Here is a 26,083-nt window from a genome sequence, read left to right on the forward strand (position 1 = left end):
ACAAAGACTGGCGCAAGTCCAAATTTATGGCCTGAGGGGCCATGTGCCAAAAACTCTGCAAGATATGGAGTTGAAGACACAGGAGGGTCTGTAAGGGAAATTCCAAAAGTAGATACATGTCATAGACTCTTTGCATATGCGTTTAATATAGCCAATGGCATACTTATGAATTTTACTAAGGGATTAACCCATTACACCTCTATAAAAGGATTGTGTAATAAAAAAAAACACTTGGGTGTGGACCTCTTCTTACTACTGAATGAGGTGCTTACACCAGTAACATTTTGTTTGGTCTGATTTCCTCCTTGCTAGCATTCAGTAACGCTCGATTTGAGATTTCAGCAGATATTCGCTGTTATGAAGGAGATTTCCGAAAAACTGTGGAATTTCTCCTTCACAATATCATTGAATGGAGCTATGGAGATTGTATCCTGTGGACGGTGGCTAACTTGTTCCAATAACACTGTTTAGATGAGGACCATTATATAATATTTATTATACTGTATGTATCTTGTACATATTCTGCCTATTACAATGATATTCATTACATTTGACTCCTGCTAGTTCATAGTGCTTATTTTATACCTAGACATTGTGTTTTCTCTGTGACATACCATGTATTGCCTCGTATTCCTACATACATGTCCATGATATTTCAGAGTTTTTACTCATGCCTAGAATTCTGTATCAGTGAGAACAAGGATAACAAAGATAGGGATCAGGAGAGCAAAAACATCCCTTCTGTAATGTCACAACCTACTTCAATTTCTAGAATCTGATGGTGGAATTGAGTTCTGCTAATAAAAACTTATTGTGTATCAAACATATAATTGTAAAAAACAAGCTGTAAACTGTGCTTGCTATTAACTCTTCACAGTTGCGCTCAGGTCAGGGGATGCACTGGGGTTAGGGGACAGTAAGTTCTCTTAGGGGTACTTTGCACGCTGCGACATCGCAGGCCGATGCTGCGATGCCGAGCGCGATAGTCCCCGCCCCCGTCGCAGCAGCGATTTCCTTGTGATAGCTGCCGTAGCGAACATTATCACTACGGCAGCTTCACATGGACTCACCTGTCCTGCGACCGTCGGCCGGCGACCCGCCTCCATGTTAAGGGGGCGGGTCGTGCGGAGTCATAGCGACGTCACACGCCAGGCGGCCAATCGGAGCAGAGGGGCGGAGATGAGTGGGATGTAAACATCCCGCCCATCTCCTTCCTTCCGCATATCCTACGGAAGCCGCAGTGACGCCGGTAGGAGATGTTCCTCGCTCCTGCGGCTTCACACACAGCGATGTGTGCTGCTGCAGGAGCAAGGAACAACATCGGACTGTCGCGTCAGCGTAATCATGGATTACGCCGATGCTGCACCGATGATACGATTACGACGCTTTTGTGCTCGTTAATCGTATCATCGAGCCTTTACACACTACGATGTCGCATGCGATGCCGGAAGTGCGTCATTTTAAATTTGACCCCACCGACATTGCACCTGCGATGTCATAGTGTGCAAAGCCCGCCTTAGTGTTCATGAATAAGAGGACTAGCTTCATACAAAAAGAAATGGCCAGAAACTTGGACAATTTCACATTTCTTATTTCCCTGGAAATCAATATCTGCTGTATTTTTTACTTAAGCTTAAGCAAAACGAGATCCCCCACAAGCAGATTGTGTGGCTCATACAGTACACTCACCTGGTAAAAGCCATACAGGTTATGGAGATCTCTATGGCTCCACCCCTGGGCGTGCACAGCATTCTTTGGCATAGTCCCTTCAGGGGCCTCAAACACTGAGGGCTCATTCATGTCATTCCAAATAAATAAGACATCGGTGGAATCCTGAAAGTCAATGAATATACAGAAACATTAATGGGTTCATTAATAAAGGGCTAAGTGAGTGCTTTGCTGGAGCTCCGGAGCGCATGTGTGTTCCTTGGGCTCGGTGGGTTCTCTTCTGAAAGCAACTTCTAAAGGACTATATGTCTTCCTATATCATGATGAGGACATAAATATCAGAATGAGCCGAGGATGAGGACATATATACCAGGATTGGGGACATAAAGTGGGGAAAATAAGTATTTGACACATGGCGATTTTGCACGTTTTCCCACCTACAAAGAATGGAAAGGTCTGTAATTTTTATCGTAGGTACATGTCATGTCCCACGACTCAGAAATTACTCATTCTTTGCATTGCCTTGTATTGTTTCTGTTGTTAGACAGAAGATTTGCCTTTCCCTTGTATTTGTCCCTTCTCACTCCCTGTATCCCTGCGATATCATGATTTCCCCTCCCTTCTTCTCCATTTTGTGTATGTTCCTCTACCCTCATGTTAAATGCAAAAGCTCTCTGGAGAGAACAACTCTTTTTTTAGGGATGAGCGAATGTATTTGCACCATTCGGTATCCGGTCCGATACTTTCAGTTTCATTTCTGACTTCCTGGCGCCTGTTTTCCAGCCAGTGAACACATCTGATGTTGCTTGCCCTCACAGTAACGCCGCAGCCATCTTTGTTGTGGTGTTACTGTGATTGGCTTGGCCTCACAGCATCATAGGGGCTATATAAGGCTGGTTTCACACTACGTTTTTTTAATAAGCGTCCGGAATAGTTTTTTTGCAGCAAATGCAGATCCTGTTTTTCCAAAGAGAAACGCATGCAAATGCAAGTGTTATTTTACAGGATCCATTGAATAGCAGATTATGGGCGGGCATTGGAGTCATGTGATCGGGAGTCAGAAGAAAGCGACCTGACAGGCTGGAAATGTACACGCCGCTGGGGGAAGAGAGAGATGCGTTCTGTTTGTCAAAAAAGCGATTTGGTTTGAGAGCTGTTCTGGCGACTACGTAAACGCCACGTGCTGCTCTGACCGCGTTATTCCAAGACACCAGAAATGCAGTCAGGCCCCTTCTACAGGCTGTGCCCGCACTGTGCAGCCTTTTCCATCCATTCCAGCCTTTTCCTCAGTCACCACAGCTCACCGACAGGTTCAACGCAAATTATTCGAGTTTCCCATAGACTTACATTGGGGGTCGAATATTCACAAATAGTCGAATAGTGCCGACCTATTCGTCGGAATTTCACGAAGGCGAATATTTAGGTATTCGATCATCCCTACTTTTTTTTACCTGCTAGCTTCATTATTAATACAAGAATTTCACTTAACCCCTTCATGATTGGCCGATTTTTCGCTTTCCGTTTAGTTTTTTTTCGCCATTCTTCTTTTGAGAGACGTAACTTTTTTATTTTTCAGTCAATATGGTCATGTGAGAGCTCTTTTTTTTGCGGAACGAGCTGTACTTTTAAATGAAATCATAAGTTTTACCATATAGTGTACTGGAAAAGGGCAAAAATATTCCAAATGCAGAAAAATTGCAAAAAAAGCGCAATAGCACTATCGTTTTTGAGATATTTTATTCACTGTGTTCACTGTATGGTAAAACTGATGTCTGGGTGTCATGCCTCAGGTCAGTGCGAGTTTGTAGACACCAAACATGTATATGTTTACTTTTATATAAGGGGTTAAAAAAAACCCGGAGTTTGTTAGAAAAAAGTGGCACACATTTTACGCCATATTCCGTGACTCGTAGCTTTCTCATTTTTCGGGATCTATGACTCACTGACGGCTTATTTTTTGAGTCTCGAGCTGACGTTTTTAACTGTACCATATTTGCGTAGATGTTACGTTTTGATCGCCTGTTATTGCATTTTGCGCAAAAGCTGTGGCGACAAGTCATTTTGGCATTTGGAATTTTTTTGCCGCTACGCCGTTTACTGATGAGATTAATTGAGTTTATATTTTGATAGATCAGGGGTTTCTGAACGCGGCGATACCAAATGTGTGTATATTTTTTATTTTTTTAACCCTTTAATTTTCAATGGGGCGAAAGTGGGGTGATTTGAACTTTTAGATTTTTTGTTTAATTTTTTTTACTTTTTTTTAATTTTTTTATTTTACTAGTCCCCTTAGGGGGCTATAGTGATCAACAATCCGATCCCTCTGCCCTATCTGCTGATCACAGCTACACAGCTGTAAACAGCAGATACGCTCACTTTCTGCTTCACTGGGCTGAGGGCCGAGTGAAACTGAAAGTAATTCATGGCATGTACAGGAGTCATCACTTGACCCTGTGCTACCATGACAACTACCGGAAGTCACATGATCACATCACGTGACTTCCGGTATCAGGCGGTAAGTACAAGTTTACCGCGATCGCGATTTTAATGTCGCTGTCACATAATGACAGCACCATTTAAGGGCTGAAACGGCACGAGCAGATAACGATTCTGTGAAAATCAGCTGAGATGTGCACCGATCGCGGCAGACCGCGAGCAGTAACATTATGACCGCTAGGACGTAATATTACTGCCCACGGTCGTTAAGGGGTTAAAGCATCCTCTTTTCCTGGAGTCTTCTTACATGAGATTGTGGCTGAGTTTAAGCTATCAGAGGAACCGGTATGAACGTGAGTACTGGTCATACGAAGGGCCTAGAAGAAGTGGTCTGTTCAGGCCCCATAATGTTCCACATACCCGTGAGTCAGAATAGTACACTTCAACTGTGACAGACAGAATCCCGCTAAAAAATCTGAAAATCACATTGTATGATTTTTAAATAACTAATTTGCATTTTATTGCATAAAATAAGAATTTTATCACCTACCAACCAGCAACAATTCTGGCTCTCACAGACTTGATATATTTTCTTTAAGAAGCCCTCCTACTCTGCACTCATTACCTGTATAAATTGCACCTGTTTGAACTTGTTACCTGTATAAAAGACTCTACACACCCAATCAATCACACTCCACCATGGCCAAAACCAAAGAGCTAAGGACACTGGGGACACAATTGTAGACCTGCACAAGGCTGGGATGGGTTACAGGACAATAGGCAAGCAGCTTGGTGAGAAGACAACAACTGTTGATGCAATTATTAGAAAATGTTAGAAACACAAGATGACTGTCAATTTTACCAGTCCTGGGGCTCCATGAAACATTTCCCCTCGTGGGCTAAAGATGATTCTGAGAAAGGTCAGGAATCAGCCCAGAAGTACATGGGAGGTCCTGGTTAATGACTTGAAGAGAGCTGGGACTACAATCTCAAAGATTACCATTAGTAACACACTGCGCCGTCATGGATAAAAATCCTGTAGGGCACGCAGGGTCTACCTGGTGACACCAGCACATATCCAGGCCCATTTGAAGTTCACCAATGACCATCGCACTGTATTGAAGGGAAGATTGATTAGGTCATGTATCGGATCGGATTTTGGCTAACAACTTCCTGCTCTCAGTAAAAGCACTTAAGATTGGTCGTGGCTGGGTCTTCCAGGATGACAATGACCAAAAACAACCAAGGCAACTAAGGAATAGTTTGCTAAAAGCATTTCAAGGTCCTGGAGTGGCTTTCCCAGTCTCCAGACGTGAACCCAATAGAAAATCTTTAGAAGGAGCTGAAACTCAAGCTTGAGAAGCAACAGCCCCGAAACCTGAGAAATCTAGAGAAGCTCTGTATGGAGGAGTAGGCCTAAATCCCTGCTGCAGTGTGTGCAAACCTGGTCATGAACTACAGGAAACGTCTGACTTCTGTAATTGCAAAGGTTTCTACCAACTATTAAGTTCTGTTTTTCTATTGTATCAAGTACTTATTTCACGAAATAAAATGCAAATTAATTATTTAAAAATCATACAATGTGATTTTATGCTATTTTTATTCTGTCTGTCAAAGTTGAAGTGTACCTACAATAAAAATTAAAGACCTCTCCGATCTTTGTAGGTGAGAAAAATTGCAAAATCAGCTGTGTATCAAATACTTATTTTTCCCACTGTAAATACCAGGATGGGGACATATATACCAGGAGTGGTAACATACCATATTTTTTGTTTTATAAGACGCACCAGATTATAAGGCTATGTGCGCACTTTGCGTCAAAGTAGTTGCAGTTCTAAACGCATTCTCCGGCAGAAATTGTCTTTGTCAAATTTGGTTTTGACCACAAAAATGCTAAAAATACGCTTGCGTTTTTACCGTGTTTTGACCGCGTTTATACCACGTTTTACCTGCTTTTTCCTTGCTTAAAGTCAGATGCGTTTTGAATACAAATACACTACTAAATAAAGTTTAAACATACAAACACTATGAAAAAAAGGAAAAAAATGATAACAAATGATTAAAATCATACACAATATAGCTAATTTTATTAAAATTATAACGGTGTTCTAATATTTATATATAAAATAACGTTAAATTAGGGATTTTCATTCATTTAATTGTCGGACTATGTGTGTGCGTAAAGGGACATATCATGGCCTTAATATAAAGTCAAAAACGCATGCGTTTATTTTGTCAAAAAACATGTTTTCTGCATCAAAAAAAGCATGTAAAAAGCTAGAATTTTGATTTAGGTTGCATTTTGAAAGTTCTCATTGACTTTCATGTTAGCAAAACGCTGCCAAAATGACAAAAACAATTGACATGTTGCTTCTTTAAACGCAGAGATTTTGCCAAATTTTCTGCAACTGAAACGCTGCGTTTTTAACAGCATTCTGCGCACAAGAAAGCCAATTTCCCATAGACTTTGCTTGAAAATCAAAACGCATGCATTTTGGCATTAAAACGCTGCAGTTCAAAACGCTGTGGAAACGCATGAAAAAAAGCAAAGTGCGCACATTGCCTAAGACGCACCCCAAATTTAGAGGAGGAAAATAGGAAAAAATAATTTTTAATGTTAAAATGAGGGTCTGTCTTGTAATCCTAGTGTGTCTTAATCCTAATGCTCACCGGGGGGAGCGGTAGTGTTGGAGCGGCTCAGGAAGGTCACAGGAGGCAGGGTCAGCGATGCTGCAGGCTCACAGGAGGGGGTGTTGCAGCTCAGGAGGATCGGCGATACTGTGGGCTTGGGGGTGTCGGTGCACGGCGGGCACCATTGATCTGCCCCCGAGCTGCGGGGGTGTCACTACAGTGGATGAACTCAGAAGGGTCACAGGACGGGGTGTCTTGGTGGCGAGTGCCATTGCTCTGACTGCAAGTTCCGTTGAACACCTGCGGTTGATGAGATGGACTTCAGAAAATTGCCAAGGAGGTGGTGTGTGTGCAGATAGGACTCTGTGGCCATTTTATTGAAGTCTTTTACATTAATCTGTGCATGCGTCGCCTCCGTGGCCATTTTCAAGAAGTCTAATTGCATCCCACCGCCGAGACACCCCGTCTCGTAACCTTCCTGAGTCGCGCCACTGCTCCTCTGAGCTCTTAGTATCGCTGAACCTGCCTCCTAGGACCTCACTCCACCACTGCCACCCCGGTAAGAAATATCCAGCTTGTAAGACGCACCCCCAGTTTTGGGGTGAAAAAGTGTGTTTTATAATCCGTAAAATATGGTATAGACTAGGATGGGAGAGATATATACCAGGATGGGGACATGCATACCAGGATGGGGACATATATACCAGGATGGGCCCAGGATGAGGACATATGTACCAGAATGGGAAACATATATACCTGGATGGGGATAAATATGCCAGGATTAGGACATATATGCCAGGATAGGGACATAGATATCAGAATGGGAGACACATATACCAGGATGGGACCAGGATTAGGATCATATTTACCAGGATGAGGACATATATACCAGGATAGGGAGAATATATACCTTGGTGAAGATATATTTACCAGGATGGGACAGAATGAGGACATATATACTAGGATGGGAGACATACAGTACCAGGATGGAGATATATATACCAGGATGGGAAATATATATACTAGGATGAAGATATATATCCCAGGATGGGGAACATATTTATCAGGAAGTGGTCCAGGATGGGGGACATTAGTACAGGATAGAGGACATTACTAAATAATGAAGGGGGAGGGGAGGTAACTCGTATGACATTATATGATTTAGAACACTACAAGGGCCAATACATTTGACCAACATGCGGGGGAGGGAGGACCAGTTCCAAATTTTGCTCCAGGACCCATCAGACTCTAGTTACGCCACTGGCCATAACCACAGCTACTTACATTATATGGTCGCAGCAAAGGGGGAAGGCTCCGTCTGGCATCAGTGACATTAGACACTGCCACCCTGCCCTCTGTTCCTAACATGCCAGTGTGGCTCAGGCCCTTGAGGCACAGTATATGCAGGAGTTGAGGGCACAACATGCGGTTGCCCACTCACCCATCCACTCACAGTAGGTAGTGTCTCAGCTCACCTATTCCCCCTTCCTGCACAACGACATCTACATTGCACTAAACATGAGAACGTATAGAAAACTCTCCCATGCCAATAGAGTCCCCTCTAATGTCTTGGGATATACTGTATATGTATATGGGTTTGTCCAATGTCCATTTCCTCAAACAGGCAAGAGAGCAGCTTACATAATTGTACAGAAAACAGAATACAATAATCTGCAATCAGAAATACAGATAATAACAATGTCTCCTATCCTAGGCCCCTATGTTCCTCCATCCCAGGCCGTTAAACTGCCCCATACGGAGCCTCTATATTCCTCGCGCCTAAACTGCCCCATCCTTGGCCCCTATGTTTCTCCACCCCAGGCCCCTAAACTGCCCCATCCTGGGCCCCTATGTTCCTCCACCCCAGGCCCCTAAACTGCCCCATCCTGGGCCCCTTCGTTTCTCCACTCCAGGCCCATAAACTGCCCCATCCTGGGCCCCCGTTTCTCCACCCCAGTCCCCTAAACTGCCCCATCCTGGGCCCATATGTTTCTCCACCCCAGGCCCCTAATCTGCCCCATCTTGGGCCCCTATGTTTCTCCACCCCAGGCCCCTAAACTGCCCCATCCTGGGCCCCTATGTTTCTCCACCCCAGTCCCCTAAACTGCCACATCCTGTGCCCCTATGATTCTCCACCCCAGGCCCCTAAACTGCCCCATCCTGGGCTCCTATATCTACTACTTTTTCCATTCACACATATATATGAAGACAGTCAGACAAATGCATGAAGGCAGACACAAGCACACAGACATACGCAGATAGGCACACAGTCACATGCATACAAATGCACACAGACATATGCAGGTAAATGCACACAGACATGAACACTCATGCAGACAAGCACACACTAATACATATGTAAACACACAGGCATGAACACATATTAAGACATGCACACAGACATGAGAACAGGCACACATATGTACACACAGAAATTTGCACATACATGTACGCTTACATACGTAGACACACAGACAAATGTACAGACATGTTGACACACACAGACAAGCACACGTACACATAGGCAGACACATAGAAATGCACACACACACAGAAAAATGTACACACATGCAGACAGGTGCACGTAGACAGACACATGCACATATTCATACAGACACGCACACATATATAACCACGCAGACAGACGCACACACATAGACACACACATGCATGCACACAAACACACGCACACATATGTAGACATCCAGACAGGCAAACGCATGCACAGACACGCACACATGTAGACACAGGCACATGCACACACACTCATATGTAGACATGCAAACAAGCAAACACATGCACAGACATGCACATATATGTAGACACACGCACACATTCATGCATAGACATGCACACATACATAGACACACAGGCACAAGCCTGCACACACTGTAAGAGGTGTGTGTATGTGTGAAGCCCCACAAGTGCAGTGTCGGTGCATTACCTTCAGGGACTCCACTCGGCTGGATCCTGTCACAGGTAGGAAATCTTCTATTTGTCGTGACGCCACTCTCAGAATTGCGGTCAGTGGGGACCGCCACTGCAGATTAAGGGATGCCTGGGGCTGATGGTGGGTGCAGTCGGTTGTAGTAGCCTCCTGAGAGTGAGGCAAGCCCCAGGGCCCTGTGTAGGTGTGTAGAACCACAAGGCGCAGAATAACTCCACACAATCAGAATGTCTTTCAGGGGTTTTACTCACAGTTGATGGCAGGGTGAGTAACCCGGGCGTAGCTGGGATGAACCAGGCTGGAACCAGGTGTCCTTCAGGCTGACTGATGAGGGTGACTACCGACTCGCCTTCCTTAGCCCTTTGCGTTTTGGGGTAACCCCGACTTTTAGTCCCTATGGGGGTCACCCAGGGAAGTTGCTGATGCCTCTCTCCCCTTCGTTTGGCCCGTTTGCTTGTAGCCTGGACCAGGACACTCCGGCTGCTTGCCTCCTGTGAACTATGGGCCCTAACTGTGGCTACGTGGCTGCGGACTCTGTAGTGTGTTCTTGGGGGTGTGAAGTGCCCCCTCAAGCAGGTTTGGCAAGGAAAGGTGGATCTATCCCTGCACTGGGACCTACTACCCGTTTGGGCCTGGTAACTCCCTAGCAGTCTCCTTACTTCCCACTCCGTTGCTCTCTCTTTAGCTGAAGATGGATTTCGGGTAGCACTACTAGGTGACCGTTCTCCCCCGTCGGTAGCCACTGCGCGGACGCTGTCAGACTGCAACAGCCCCAGGGGTCTGCTCCTGACGTCTGCTCCCCCTGAACTGCACACTAAACCGGCTCACTGCTCCTCCTCTCCTGTTCTTGCCTAAGCCACCTAGCAACCAGGCTCTCTACCACACCCCTTGAGTGGAGATGGAGGCTTCGCCCCCTCCACTCCTCAAGTGGAGGTGAAGGCTTTGCCCCCTCCTGGGATCCCCAGGGGTCCTCTCAAAGGTACATGTGTGAGACCTGATCACTATGCGCCTGTGTAGTCACACCTCGGTCAGCCTTCTGGATTACCTGTATTGTACTGTCCCCAGCATGGGTGCAGTACTCAGTGGTGCCTGACCAGGTCAGGGGCGCCACATATGTGGTGTGTGTGTGTGTACGTTGACACACACATAGGCACATACATGCGCAGAGAACACAAATACATGCACAAATACATAGACACATAGGCATATACACATACATGTACACAGATATATTCTCATTCATACAATGGGGCCTGTGAGCTGGAGGGGGCCCCATAGCACTTTCCTCATTTCTCCTTCACTGCTATGGAAATTAATGAAACAACAACTGTACCTGCTTAATTGGGTGTTGCCAGAGCTCCCTTAAAACAGAATTGAGTGACATTAGCAAGGCCCTCTGTGCCTTTCTTCTCCATCTGGATGCGCGGACATGGAAGAACCTCATCAGACTAAGCACCCCTACTTTCTACATAGGTGTGGGTCTCAAAGGTGGGACGTGCTTCTACCAAACATATATGACATATGTTGTTGATAGGCCAAAAATGAGATAGTAATACCCATTCATCTCACCTCTTGAGGTGGGTCATTACAAACGTTTACTGCTCTAACTGTAAAAACTCTGACTCTCCTTTTGCCCACATGTAAACGATGTTCCATTGTCATTTTCCCTGGTTCCTGGATTAGAGGCCAGATTGTTGCATTGACTTTGTGTAAATTGATATTTTTCTCTTTCATGAAAACAAGTGAAAATCAGGTGGAATTTGACCTTCAATCTATTACATGTAAAGTGAATCAACAAGACCCAATGGCTACAACCATCATCCCTTAGCAGAGAGGGTGGAGGCCGCTTTGTTCTCAGTGGAAATGGAGTAAAAGGAAATATCAGCCACTAATCTACAAGCCGCTATTTACTAAACGTGATCGCTAACAACAATTTATTATTTAGCAAATAAGGGTGGACAGATGAAAACCGGCTAATATCTAGAACCATGGGAAGTTGGAAACAAAACTATATTTTTCAAAATCATTTGCAAATGTTTTTCCTTTTATAATTTCGATGCATTGGAACAATAATGATAGACACTTACTGTGTATTTGTCAAATGAAAACTGAGACGAGTACCATTCTCGAACCGCAGGACTGGTGAAATCCAGATAGCTGGAAGAACCTGCAAAATAGCCGAGAGCTAATGAAGACTGGGACCGCCATGTCAGCAATGTTACACCAGTGTCACATACTGCAATATGGCTGCATGCAATCATCAGTCTGGAAACCACAAAACCCAACCCCATTGTTTGCTACTGAACTGAACATCCATAGAACCACGTGGGCCCAGATCCTGCAACCCTACTACACAGATGGTATAATGGGGCTTACCCCAGAGGCATTATAATTAATATCACTATGCATTGCTTATATAGCACCATCCTATTCCACAGCACTTTACATACATTATCATCACTGTCCCCATAGGGGCTCACAATCTAAGTTCCCTATCAGGCTCTGGAGTGTGGGAGGAGACCAGAAGAAGCCCCCACAAACACGGGGAGGACATACAAACTGATGGTGGGATGTGAACCAGAACCCCAGTCCTGTAAATCACCAGTGCTAAACACCGAGGGTTGTCAGGACTGTCACAACTGTCACGAGGGGTTGTCTGTGAACACATTACAAACTGTTCCTTAGCGTACCTCTAATACTGTAGTGGCCATAAACCAAGGCACAGGCTTGTTCAATTATTTAACTTATAACTGAATATTTCGAAAGGTCTAAGGGGTAAAGTCTTTCCTTGTGGAGGGTGACATGCTGGAGTAAAGAGATGTCACGATGACTATGGAAGAGCGGGGAACTGGGGCTCCTAAGCTGTCCCTCAAGCTAGAGTACCCTACGCTATTCCTGACCTCATGGATGCTCCTGATGGTGGAGAGGCCTGAGTTTCCTTCCTGGCTCTGCTACTGACCAGTCCTGAACTGGTCTACCCTCCCCCTCCATTCAGGGAGGAATGGGACAGGAATGAGATGAAACCCACAGATAAAGACAAAAAAATAGAAAACCATGACTCTGTCACACAGCATGCACCCTCAATTGTTAAGACAAACAGAGATTCAGCAGGAAAAATAATAGCAGGAAAGACGCTACAAAACAAATGGGGTACACTCCCCAACCGCACCAAGCAATAAGCACAACATTCACCAGTAAGTCTGAGACACCATACCTCACAGACCAACATAGACAAACTATAGCTGGCATGGGTGGAAGGATTGAAACAGCATAAAAAGGAGGGGAGCAGATGTGATAGGTCTCTCCATGACATGTGATCAAATGAGCAAGCAGACCAGCAGAGATGCCTATGAATCAGCATACAGCAGGCTGACGACCAAGTTTGCCTGTTGATCCCAGACACCAGAGAAAGCATCAGGTGGAGTGTCAGAATCTGCAATCTGAACACAGCCCGACTCCGGCATGACAGTCAGTGAGGTTTGTGCAAAACTCCGTGTGACAGGAGACATATATGTTAAACTACGCTCCTCTGTGAAATTAAATATGCAAGATATAAAATATGCTACCTCCTAGGCTCCAGTCAGAGGCCTCTCACCAGGGCCAAATCAGGGATCTTGCTTTGCATTGATGAGGGGCAAAAACTGAATACATGGGTATGTAAGTAGAGTATCTGGTTTGGTTTTTATCCTAAGTCATGTGGACAGGCTCATTAAAGAGTCGATATTGACCTTTAGGATTGCTACTTCCAATAGGTGGCACTAGAGTACAAGTCCTCCTCCCTGTGAAAAATATATATTTTTTCTTTTTTTGGTCTTTCCTTTAGGACATTACTTTTGACATTACATCTTATTTTATTTTGTGTTATTCTATATTGTCCCCTTCATGCAATATATTTCCTTATGAGACCTTATGCATTTATGGGCAGCGTGCAATCATTTTCCTTTATGTAATATCAATTGTAAAACCCTGCTGTGCTTCTTTCTCCTCTGTGGACCTCTAGCTCTCCACAGTGCGGCACCCCCTACATCTCCTCCATCATCTCTGTCTATCACCCACCCGTCCTCTCCACAGTGTGGCACCCCCTACATCTCCACCCTCATCTCTGTCTATCACCCACCCGTCCTCTCCACAGTGCACCACCCCCTACATCTCCACCCTCCTCTCTGTCTATCACCCACCCGTCCTCTCCACAGTGCAGCACCCCCTACATCTCCACCCTCATCTCTGTCTATCACCCACCCGTCCTCTCCACAGTGCACCACCCCCTACATCTCCTCCATCATCTCTGTCTATCACCCTACACGTCCTCTCCACAGTGCGGCACCCCCTACATCTCCACCCTCCTCTCTGTCTATCACCCACCCGTCCTCTCCACAGTGCAGCACCCCCTACATCTCCTCCATCATCTCTGTCTATCACCCACCCGTCCTCTCCACAGTGCAGCACCCCCAACAGCTCCACCCTCATCTCTGTCTATCACCTACCCGTCCTCTGCACAGTGCAGCACCCCCTACATCTCCATCCTCCTCTCTGTCTATACCCTACCTGCCCTCTCCACAGTGCAGCACCCCCAACATCTCCTCCCTCCTCTCTGTCTATCACCCTACACGTCCTCTCCACAGTGCGGCACCCCCTACATCTCCACCCTCCTCTCTGTCTATACCCTACCTGCCCTCTCCACAGTGCAGCACCCCCAACATCTCCTCCCTCCTCTCTGTCTATCACCCTACACGTCCTCTCCACAGTGCGGCACCCCCTACATCTCCACCCTCCTCTCTGTCTATACCCTACCTGTCCTCTCCACAGTGCAGCACCCCCAACATCTTCACCCTCCTCTCTGTCTATCACCTACCCGTCCTATCCACAGTGCAGCACCCCCTACATCTCCACCCTCATCTCTGTCTATCACCCTACACGTCCTCTCCACAGTGCGGCACCCCCTACATCTCCACCCTCCTCTCTGTCTATACCCTACCTGTCCTCTCCACAGTGCGGCACCCCCTACATCTCCACCCTCCTCTCTGTCTATCACCCTACACGTCCTCTCCACAGTGCGGCACCCCTACATCTACACCCTCCTCTCTGTCTATACCCTACCTGTCCTCTCCACAGTGCGGCACCCCTACATCTCCACCCTCATCTCTGTCTATCACCACAAAGCTCTCCACAGTGCAGCACCCCCTACATCTCCACCCTCCTCTCTGTCTATCACCCTACACGTCCTCTCCACAGTGCGGCACCCCTATATCTCCACCCTCCTCTCTGTCTATACCCTACCTGTCCTCTCCACAGTGCGGCACCCCTACATCTCCACCCTCATCTCTGTCTATCACCACAAAGCTCTCCACAGTGCGGCACCCCCTACATCTCCTCCATCATCTCTGTCTATACCCTACCTGCCCTCTCCACAGTGCGGCACCCCCTACATCTCCACCCTCCTCTCTGTCTATCACCCTACACGTCCTCTCTACTGTGCGGCACCCCCTACATCTCCACCCTCATCTCTGTCTATCACCACAAAGCTCTCCACAGTGAAGCACCCCTACATCTCCACCCTCCTCTCTGTCTATCACCACAAAGCTCTCCACAGTGCTGCACCCCCTACATCTCCACCCTCATCTCTGTCTATCACCCACCCATCCTCTCCACAGTGCTGCACCCCCTACATCTCCACCCTCATCTCTGTCTATCACCCACCCATCCTCTCCACAGTGCAGCACCCCCTACATCTCCACCCTCCTCTCTGTCTATCACCCTACACGTCCTCTCCACAGTGCGGCACCCCTACATCTCCTCCTCATCTCTGACTATACCCTACCTGTCCTCTCCACAGTGCGGCACCCCCTACATCTCCACCCTCATCTCTGTCTATCACCACAAAGCTCTCCACAGTGCGGCACCCCCTACATCTCCTCCATCATCTCTGTCTATACCCTACCCGTCCTCTCCACAGTGCACCACCCCCTACATCTCCATCCTCATCTCCGTCTATCACCGTACCCGTCCTCTCCACAGTGCGGCACCCCCTACATCTCCATCCTCATCTCTGTCTATCACCCTACCCGTCCTCTCCACAGTGCGGGCACCCCCTACATCTCCACCCTCCTCTCTATCACCCTACTCGTCCTCTCCACAGTGCAGCACCCCCTACGTCTCCACCCTCATCTCTGTCTATCACCTACCCATCCTCTCCACAGTGCGGCACCCCCTACATCTCCACCCTCATCTGTCTATCACCCACCCGTCCTCTCCACAGTGCGGCACCCCCTACATCTCCACCCTCATCTCTGTCTATCACCCTACACGTCCTCTCCACAGTGCGGCACCCCTACATCTCCTCCTCATCTCTGACTATACCCTACCTGTCCTCTCCACAGTGCGCACCCCCTACATCTCCACCCTCATCTCTGTCTATCACCCACCCATCCTCTCCACAGTGCAGCACCCCCTACGTCTCCACCCTCATCTCTGTCTATCACCTACCCCTCCTCTCCACAGTGTGGCACCCCCTACATCTCCACCCTCATCTCTGTCTATCACCCACCCATCCTCTCCACAGTGCGGCACCCCCTACATCTCCACCCTCCTCTCTGTCTATCACCCTACACGTCCTCTCTACTGTGCGGTACCCCCTACATCTCCACCCTCATCTCTGTCTATCACCCTACACGTCCTCTTCACAGTGCGGCACCCCTACATCTCCTCCTTATCTCTGACTATACCCTACCTGTCCTCTCCACAGTGCGGCACCCCCTACATCTCCACCCTCATCTCTGTCTATCACCACAAAGCTCTCCACAGTGCGGCACCCCCTACATCTCCACCCTCATCTCTGTCTATCACCACAAAGCTCTCCACAGTGCAGCACCCCCTACATCTCCACCCTCCTCTCTGTCTATCACCACAAAGCTCTCCACAGTGCAGCACCCCCTACATCCCCACCCTCCTCTCTGTCTATCACCACAAAGCTCTCCACAGTGCGGCACCCCCTACATCTCCACCCTCATCTCTGTCTATCACCACAAAGCTTTTCACAGTACAGCACCCCCTACATCTCCACCCTCCTCTCTGTCTATCACCACAAAGCTCTCCACAGTGCACCACCCCCTACATCTCCACCCTCCTCTCTGTCTATCACCACAAAGCTCTCCACAGTGCAGCACCCCCTACATCCCCACCCTCCTCTCTGTCTATCACCACAAAGCTCTCCACAGTGCGGCACCCCCTACATCTCCACCCTCATCTCTGTCTATCACCACAAAGCTTTTCACAGTACAGCACCCCCTACATCTCCACCCTCCTCTCTGTCTATCACCACAAAGCTCTCCACAGTGCACCACCCCCTACATCCCCACCCTCCTCTCTGTCTATCACCACAAAGCTCTCCACAGTGCAGCACCCCCTACATCCCCACCCTCCTCTCTGTCTATCACCACAAAGCTATCCACAGTGCAGCACCCCCTACATCTCCACCCTCATCTCTGTCTATCACCCACCAGTCCTCTCCACAGTGCGGCACCCTCTACATCTCCACCCTCATCTCTGTCTATCACCCACCCGTCCAATCCACAGTGCAGCACCCCCTACATCTCCACCCTCATCTCTGTCTATCACTCTACACGTCCTCTCCACAGTGTGGGCCCCCCTACATCTCCACCCTCATTTCTGTTTATCACCCACCCGTCCTCTCCACAGTGCGGCACCCCCTACATCTCCACCCTCATCTCTGTCTATCACCTACCCGTCCTCTCCACAGTGTGGCACCCCCTACATCTCCACCCTCATCTCTGTCTATCACCTACCCGTCCTCTCCACAGTGCGGCACCCCCTACGTCTCCACCCTCCTCTCTGTCTATCACCTACCCGTCCTATCCACAGTGTGGCACCCCCTACGTCTCCACCCTCATCTCTATCTATCACCCTACACGTCCTCTCCACAGTGCAGCACCCCCTACGTCTCCACCCTCATCTCTGTCTATCACTCTACCTGTTCTCTACACTCTGCAAATGATTTTTGACTAACAGCCATACTATTCTGAACCTCAAGACTTCTCCCGAGCTGCACCAATCCTCTGGAATGCTCTACCCCAAGAAACTAGGACGAACCACAACTTACACAGCTTCAGACGTTCCCTAAAAGCACATCTTTTTAGGGTGGTCTATCAAGTTTCCTAAGCAAAGTCAATTCACATAGAGTCCCTCCACTACTTCTTAGTCCATAACCCTCCATCACACTCCACCGCACCCACAAACATCGCAAAGATTGGCTGGTGACAGCTCAGGCAGCCTTTATCTATACCCTATTTCTATGAGAAGACTGGACCGTCGTTGTAAATAAGCTCCTGTACATTCCCCCCCACCTTACCCTATTTTGCTCTAATTATTGTATCTTGTATAACTGTTGTTGCTTGTATATGACCCTCTGAATTATAAAGCGTGATTGCTATTATTATTATGTTTCTATTACTTTTGTTTCACTAAAGATTGATGCACTTATCTAATTTTGGCTGACTACTCCTACTATTTATAGGTTTTCTTGGTTTGCTCTATCATTACGGCCATTTGTAGGCTTTTCGCTTTTTTTGCAAGATATATCAGTTGATATCTTGCAGATAAGAGCAGTATGGGATGATTTATATACCAATGGCTGGGGTGAATAATATTCATATAGTTGGGTTTGAGGTCGGGCACTCAGCATCTCCACCAGTTAGGTTTTATAGGGCCTGTTGCTCCAGAAAGAGCTGCCTTACATCACTATTAGTGATGAGCGAGTATGCTTGTTACTACTCGGTACTCGCACGAGTATCACTGTACTCGGGCTACTCGGCGGGGACCGAGAAATCTCGCGATACTCGTGCTGTACTCGTGGTCTTCATCCCTGCATGTTGGCGCTCTTTTGAGAGCCAGCCCTCATGCAGGGATTGGCTGGCAGACCACTGCAATGCCACAGCCCTGTTAGTTGTGGAATTGCAGTGATTGGCCGGCCTGCACAGCGTGACCGAGCCTTTATACCGGCGGGCGCGCTGTGCTCTGCTCACAGCCATCCAGACAGTCAGTGCAGGGAGAGGGTTGCTGCTTCAGGGAAAGGTTTGCGGCCCTTTATAGTTATTTCCGGAGCAGGGCTGCAAACAGTGTGACCAGAAGTCCTTCTCAGGACATACAATAAGTTGTATACAGGCAGGCAGGGAATAGCCAGGTCGGAGTACAGTAGCAGAGTCCTTCTCAGGACTATTGTTGCTATATACAGGCAGGGTATAGCCAGGTCGGAATACAGGCTAGTGACCAGAAGAGTCCTTGTCAGGACTATTGTAGCAGTATACAGGCAGGCAGGCAGGCAGGGTATATAGCCATTCCTAGTGGTGACCGTATACCAGCCTTCATCATATCTGGGGCTGGTGTACACAGTCTAAAACAGTCCAGATAGTGTCACACTTCTCAGTAATTGTCACTCCTAAAAACCTGTTAGGTTCTTAGTGCGTCCGTGCTTGCATTTAAAAACCGCACGTGTGTGCCTGTCGGTGGCAGCGTACAGGTGCACTTGTGTGCGTTTTTCACAAACTATTATATAACGCACAAGTCTAGTGAATAATACACGTCAGTCAGCAGTGGCTGATAGTGTCAGACTTCTCAGTAATTGTCGCTCCTAAAAACCTGTTAGGTTCTTAGTGCGTCTGTGCTTGCATTTAAAAACCGCACGTGTGTGCCTGTCGGTGGCAGCGTACGGCTCCACATTGTCCCTGGATTGTGACGTGCATGAGGGCCTCAAAACATTGTTCCCATTGCAAAGGAGCGGGTCCCCTGTCGTTGTAATGCCCATTCTGAAAGAATGGGCGAAAAAATTTACCACTGGGGGTATACCTGAAACAACGGCCTAACTATTGTAACGGTCATCATGATGGCGCATGAGGAGAAGGAGGAGCAGTCCAGCGATTAGCCAAAGTCCAGAAGTGTGTTACCATGGGTGAGTGGAGGTACATGGCAAATTCCCGTTACAAACTTTAAATTCCGCTGTCATTTGCTGGTGGTGTGGTGAAGTCTGGCCCAATCCAACCCTTGTTCATCTTGATCAGAGTCAGCCTGTCAGCATTTACAGTTGACAGGCGGGTGCGTTTATCTGTAATGATTCCACCTGCGGCACTAAAAACACGCTCTGACAAAACGCTAGCGGCAGGGCAGGCCAGGACTTCCAAGGCGTAGAGAGCCAATTCATGCCACGTGTCCACCTTGGATACCCATTAATTGTAAGGCACAGAGGAATGTCGGAGTACAGTTGTTTGATCTGCAAGGTACTCCTTGAGCATCTGGGCAAACTTAGGATTTCTTGTGGCACTACCCCGCACCTCAGGGGCTGTGGTATGTGAGTGGCTGAGAAAACTGTCCCACATCTTAAAGACTGTTCCCCTACCTCTGGCGGATTGGACTTGTGCCCCTCTCGGCTGTACGCCTTGGTTGTCCACTGATTCCTGACCTATGACGCTAGCGTTTTGTGAGGGGAATGCTTTGCCTACTTCCGTGACTATGGCCTTCTGGAACTGCTGCATTTTGCCTGACCTCTCCGCCTCGGGAATAAGAGACATAAAGTTCTCCTTTTAGCGTGGGTCTAACAGTGTTACCAACCAGTAATGATTGTCGGCCAAGATGTTCTTAACGCTAGGGTCACGAGACAGGCAGCTTACCATAAAGTCAGCCATGTGTGCCAGACTCTTAACAGCCATCACTTCAGTATCCTGACCAACACGATGACTGAACATGCTGTCCTCCTCCTCCTCCTCCTCATCATCATCTACCCTGTCCTCTGGCCAGCCACGCTGAACCGAGGATATGACTGCATGTCATATCCTCAATTTGGCCAGAGAGTTGCTCCATGTCTTATCCTCCTCCTCGTCATAGTCCTCCACTGCACGTTGTGATGAGACGAGGCTGGGCTGTGTGTTATCACCCACACCCACTACTGTTTCTTACTCAAACTCATCGCGCTCCGCCTGCAATGCATCATGGTTGTTTTTTGAGCAGAGACCATTTTAGAAGGCAGAGAAGCGGTATGGTGACGCTAATAATGTCGTCATCGCCGCTCACCATCTTGGTGGAGTCCTCAAAGTTTTGGCGGATGGTACATAGGTCGGACATCCATCTCCACTCCTCAGGTGTTATGTGTGGAGTTTGACCCATTTCCCGACGGCTTAGGTGATGCAGGTACTCATCAACTGCCCTCTTCTGCTCATATATCCTGACCAACATGTGCAGAGTTGAATTCCAACGCGTGGGGACATCACACACCAGTCTGTGAGCCGGAAGATGCAAATGGCGCTGAAAGCCGGCAAGGCCGGCTGAAGCAGTAGGTGACTTTCGAAAATGTGCAGACAGGCGGCGAACGTTTACCAGCAGATCAGAGAGCTCTGGGTATGACTTTAGAAACCGCTGAACCACGAGGTTGAGCACATGGGCCACGCATGGAACATGTGTCAGCTGGCCTCGCCTCAAAGCCGCCACCAGGTTCCGGCCATTGTCACACACAACCTTTCCTGGCTTTAGGTTCAGAGGTGTGAGCCAGTGATCTGCCTGCTGTTTCAGAGCTGTCCACACCTCTTCTGAATTGTGGGGTTTGTCACCTCTGCAGATTAGCTTCAGCACAGCCTGTTGCCGCTTCGCTGAGGCAGTGCTGCAGTGCTTCTGTGTCGCCCTGGACAAGCCAGGGGCCACAGAGCAGAACACTTACACACCCCACACTCCCTGCAGGCATATCATAGTCAAAACACAAAATCCTTGTTGCCTTCCCCAGGGGCTGTTGTCCACACCAGGGGGTGGAGCCAGGCAGTTGGTCTCCACCCACCAAGGAGGAGGGAAAACACAGGCAGTGAGAGTTAAGCTAAGGAAGTGGAAGGAGGAAAGTAGTAGAGAGGAGAAAAGTGACAGCAAAGAGCCTGAAGTTGGTCCGGGTGTGTGGCCCGGACAGGACAGCAAGGTTGGCAGGATGTGGTGACCGTCTGCAGTGGAGGCCGATTGGAGTCTGCCGTAAGGACCGTGGACGGGTGGTGACCCGGCCGTACCGGACCGGTATACAAAGAGAAGCCAGCACCATTGGCAGGGGCCTTTCGGATCCCAGCAAGGCTTGGTGTCGCCGTGAATTTGCCAAATCCGTTAGTGAAGGGGACCTCAGGGTTTCCAAACAGCCAAGTCCCGATAGAAGGCAACCGTCCAACCGTGAAGGGGAGACACCGCCACCGCCAAGGGCAACCGTCTCCCAGGGCCAGCGCCTGTGGGCAAAAGGGGCTCCTCCGGCCCATATCCAGGTCGGGGAGCGGGTTACCGGTGGGAAACCATCACTACCAACACTGAACTTAGGTGCAGGGAGAGACAGTCATCACTAACCTGCAGGGAGGAACAACCGCAGCCGTCCGAGGGACCCGTCCATCCAGCCACTTGTTTTACCGTGAACTGTGTCATCATCATTGGGCTGAGTGAGTACCTCCGTGCCGTGCGGCACAGCGCTGCCCCTGCGACCCTGCACCTCATCAGGCCCTGCAACCCGCCTGTCATCCATCTCTACCCCATCACCAGGCCCCGGGACAACCAACCCCCCTACCCACGGAGGGGAGAAATAACAACAAAGCTGCTCCCTGTCACAGGCTCCCGGGATCCCCATCCAGAGCAGCGGTGGTGTCCACACAATCACCACAACCGTGGGTGGCGTCACGGACAATATCCCCAAAACCCAAACCACCCCTTTTCACTCACGGGCGATGAGCGCCGCTCGAGTCCCCGGGATCCGGCCATCGCTCGAGCCACCGAGCAGCAGCAGCCGTAGAGCAGCGGCAGCCGGACCCGAGCAGTGGGAGAGCGCAGCGTCCCCTCCTCCGCCCGCGACACTTCCAGCTTGGGACTGGTGTAGAGGGTAAAGTGGATGAGGATGCGCAGGAGGAGGAGGAGGCTGAGGAGCATGACATTCCGGAGCTGTAGAGTGTGGGTGAAACACTGACTGAGGTAGGGCCTGCAAACCTTGGTGTGGGAAGGACGTGTTCCGTCCCTCGCTCAGACTGGGTCCCAGCTTCCACAATATTAACCCAGTGTGACGTCAACGAGATGTAGCGGCCTTGCCCACATGCACTTGTCCATGTGTCTGTGGTTAGGTGGACTTTGGCTGAAACAGCGTTGTTCAGGGCACGTGTGATGTTTTGTGACACGTGGTTATGCAATGCGGGGACGGCACACCGGGAGAAATAGTGGCGGCTGGGGACCGAGTAACGTGGGACAGCTGCCACCATCAGGTCGCGGAATACTTCTGTCTCAACCAGCCTAAAAGGCAACATTTCCAGCGCAAGCAGTCGCGAAATGTTAGCATTTAGAAGTGTGGCATGTGGGGCGTTGGCAGTGTATTTGCGCCTGCGTTCAAAGGTTTGCTAAATGGATAACTGAACGCTGCGCTGGGACAAGGACGTGCTTGATGATGGTGTTATTTCTGCGTGGGCAACTGCAGGTGCAGGGCCGGAGGAGGCTTGTTCACGGGCAGCATGGACAGGGGATTGGCTCGCATGCACAACAAGCGAAGACGTAGCAGTGACATCAGCAAGCACTGCTCCTCGACTCTGTTGTACATCCCACAAAGTCGGGTGCTTGGCTGATATGTGCCTGATCATGCTGGTGGTGGTCAGGCTGCTAGTTTTGGTACCCCTGCTGATGCTGGCATGGCAGGTGTTGCAAATGGCCTTTTTAGAATCATCTGGAGCCAACTTAAAAAACTGCCAGACTCGGGAAGACCTAACATTTGTACAGGCACCTTGTGTCGTGTTGTTCCGGGGAACAGTTGCCTGACGTCTGCCTGGGGCCATCACCCTGCTTCTTACTGCCTGTTGGGATGCTACGCCTCCCTCCCCCTGTGCACTGCTGTCCTCGCTCTGCATATCCTCCTGCCAGGTTGGGTCAGTTACTGGATCATCCACCACGTCGTCTTTCTCTTCCACACCCTGCTCCTCCTGACTTCCTGACAATTGTGTCTCATCATCGTCCACCCCTTGTTGAGACACGTTGCCAACTTCGTGAGAACCTGGCTGCTCAAATATTTGGGCATCTGTACATACAATCTCGTCATGGCCCACTTCAACAGGAGCTGGCGAGAGGCCAGAATGTGTGAATGGAAACGTGAACGAACAGCTCTTCCGAGTGTCCAAGTGTGGGATCAGTAATGTCCGTGGACGTGTACTCGGCCTGGTGGTAGGAAGGAGGATCAGGTTCTGAAATGTGCGGTGCAGTATCATGGCTACTGACACTTGACCGTGTGGAAGACAGAGTGTTTGTGGTGGTGCCAATCTGACTGGAAGCATTATCCGCTATCCAACTAACAACCTGTTGACACTGGTCTTGGTTCAAGAGTGGTGTACTGCTGCGGTCCCCAAGAATTTGGGACAGGACGTGCGAGCGAGTAGATGTGGCCCTTTGTTGTGGCGAAATTAGAGCTTGCACACGACCTCGGTCTCTGCCTGCACCACCATCACGTCCACTTCCTTGTTCGTTGACAACGCCCTTGCGCATTTTGCAATGCTGTGCTGATGTGTATTCACTAGACTTGTGCGTTATATCCAAGTTTTTGCAAAACGCACACAAGTGCAGCGGAAAGCTGCCACCAACAGGTACACACGTGCGGTTTTTAAATGCAAGCACGGAGGCACTAAGAACCTAACAGGTCTCTATCCAAGGACAACGTGGAGCCTCCCAATTTTTGGCTGCCCTGCCAAAGGGCTATACTACAATAGACCCACTTCCTTACAATAGGCACTTCAGGTTTACAGGCCCTCATGCACGTCTCTATCCAGGGACAACGTGGAGCCTCCCAATTTTTGGCTGCCCTGCCAAAGGGCTATACTACAATAGACCCACTTCCTTACAATGGGCACTTCAGGCTTACAGGCCCTCATGCACGTCTCTATCCAGGGACAACGTGGAGCCTCCCAATTTTTGGCTGCCCTGCCAAAGGGCTATACTACAATAGACCCACTTCCTTACAATGAGCACTTCAGGTTTACAGGCCATCATGCACGTCTGTATGCAGGGACAATGTGGAGCCTCCCAATTTTTGGCTGCCCTGCCAAAGGGCTATACTACAATAGACCCACTTCCTTACAATGGGCACTTCAGGTTTACAGGCCCTCATGCACGTCTGTATGCAGGGGCATTGGTGAACCTCACAATTTTGGACTGCCCTGCCTAAGGGCTATACTACAATAGACCCACTTCCTTCCAATGGGCACTTCAGGTTTACAGGCCCTCATGCACGTCTGTATGCAGGGTCATTGGTGAACCTCACAATTTTGGACTGCCCTGGCAAAGGAAAATACTACAAAGACTCACTTCCTCAAAATGGGCACATTAGACTCAGAGGCCTTTATGTACGTCTCTTCTCAGGGACATCGGAGTGCCACACAATGTTTTACGTAAAATCTTTCATGTATTAATCTCAAAAAGTAACATACATTAGCTCTATCTCACTATTGGGTATGTGCCCTTAACATTTCCGCCATGAAAATTCATTTTGGTGTCATTTTGGAAGGTTTTCTGGTGAGTCCGTAAAAATGGCGTAAACCGCGGAGAAAATTGTTCACAGCTGTGACTTTTGAGTGATAAATGCTTCAAGGGGTCTTCCCCATGCTGTTGCCATGTCATTTGAGCACTCTTCTGAGACTTTTGTGCCATTTTTAGGGTTTCTACATGCTGCCGGGGGTCATTTCACAAAAATACTCGGGTCTCCCATAGGATAACATTGGGCTCGGTGCTCGGGCCGAGTACACGAGTATCTTGGGATGCTCGGCCCGAGCCTCGAGCACCCGAGCTTTTTAGTACTCGCTCATCACTAATCACTATTTATCAGGAACAGCTCATACAGTGGGGGAAATAAGTATTTGATCCCTTGCTGATTTTGTAAGTTTGCCCACTGACAAAGACATGAACAGTCTATAATTTTAAGGGAATGGATATATAATACTATGAAGATTTCATTTTGAAAGGATAAACGCAGGGCTGTATTTTGCCTTCGTGCTGCCCTAGGCACTTTAAGTGGTCGCGCCCCTTAGTGACAACGTAACACTGAGTTTTCGCACACGACCTCTTTTTAAGGCAGATCTACTCTATAAAACACTTGAAAAAGTATCAATGAGAAACGAAGGGCACTAACCCCCCCCCCCAATGGGGATCACCACAGGCACATCAAAACATAGCATGAGTATAAAATATTCCCACCACACTGTCCCCACTTATATACTGTGACTGTCACACTGCCCCTAATAAACTACACACTGCCCTCCCTTATAAATTATACCCACCACACCTTCCTCAATTATGAAATATGATCTGCACATTGACCTCACATCATGCTGCTCCCTCCTCACAATGTCCCATGCATGCTTCCCCCTC

The 26,083-nt window shown here is 48.6% G+C and overlaps 1 protein-coding gene across 3 annotated transcripts in view; it reads right to left on the minus strand.

The window, feature by feature from the left end:
- The window catches only part of GANC (glucosidase alpha, neutral C), a 594,745-nt gene that overhangs the window by 319,438 nt on the left and 249,224 nt on the right, over positions 1 to 26,083 (minus strand). For all 3 annotated transcript variants that reach the window (XM_075331191.1, XM_075331189.1, XM_075331190.1), the window contains 2 exons: positions 11,770 to 11,849; positions 1,690 to 1,833 (listed from right to left, as the gene is read on the minus strand). In XM_075331191.1, coding sequence (XP_075187306.1) covers positions 1,690 to 1,833; positions 11,770 to 11,849 — 224 coding nt within the window. The remainder of the gene's footprint in view (positions 1 to 1,689; positions 1,834 to 11,769; positions 11,850 to 26,083) is intronic.

This window comes from Anomaloglossus baeobatrachus, chromosome 12 (assembly GCF_048569485.1).
Source record: "Anomaloglossus baeobatrachus isolate aAnoBae1 chromosome 12, aAnoBae1.hap1, whole genome shotgun sequence".
Taxonomy (NCBI): Eukaryota; Metazoa; Chordata; class Amphibia; order Anura; family Aromobatidae; genus Anomaloglossus; species Anomaloglossus baeobatrachus.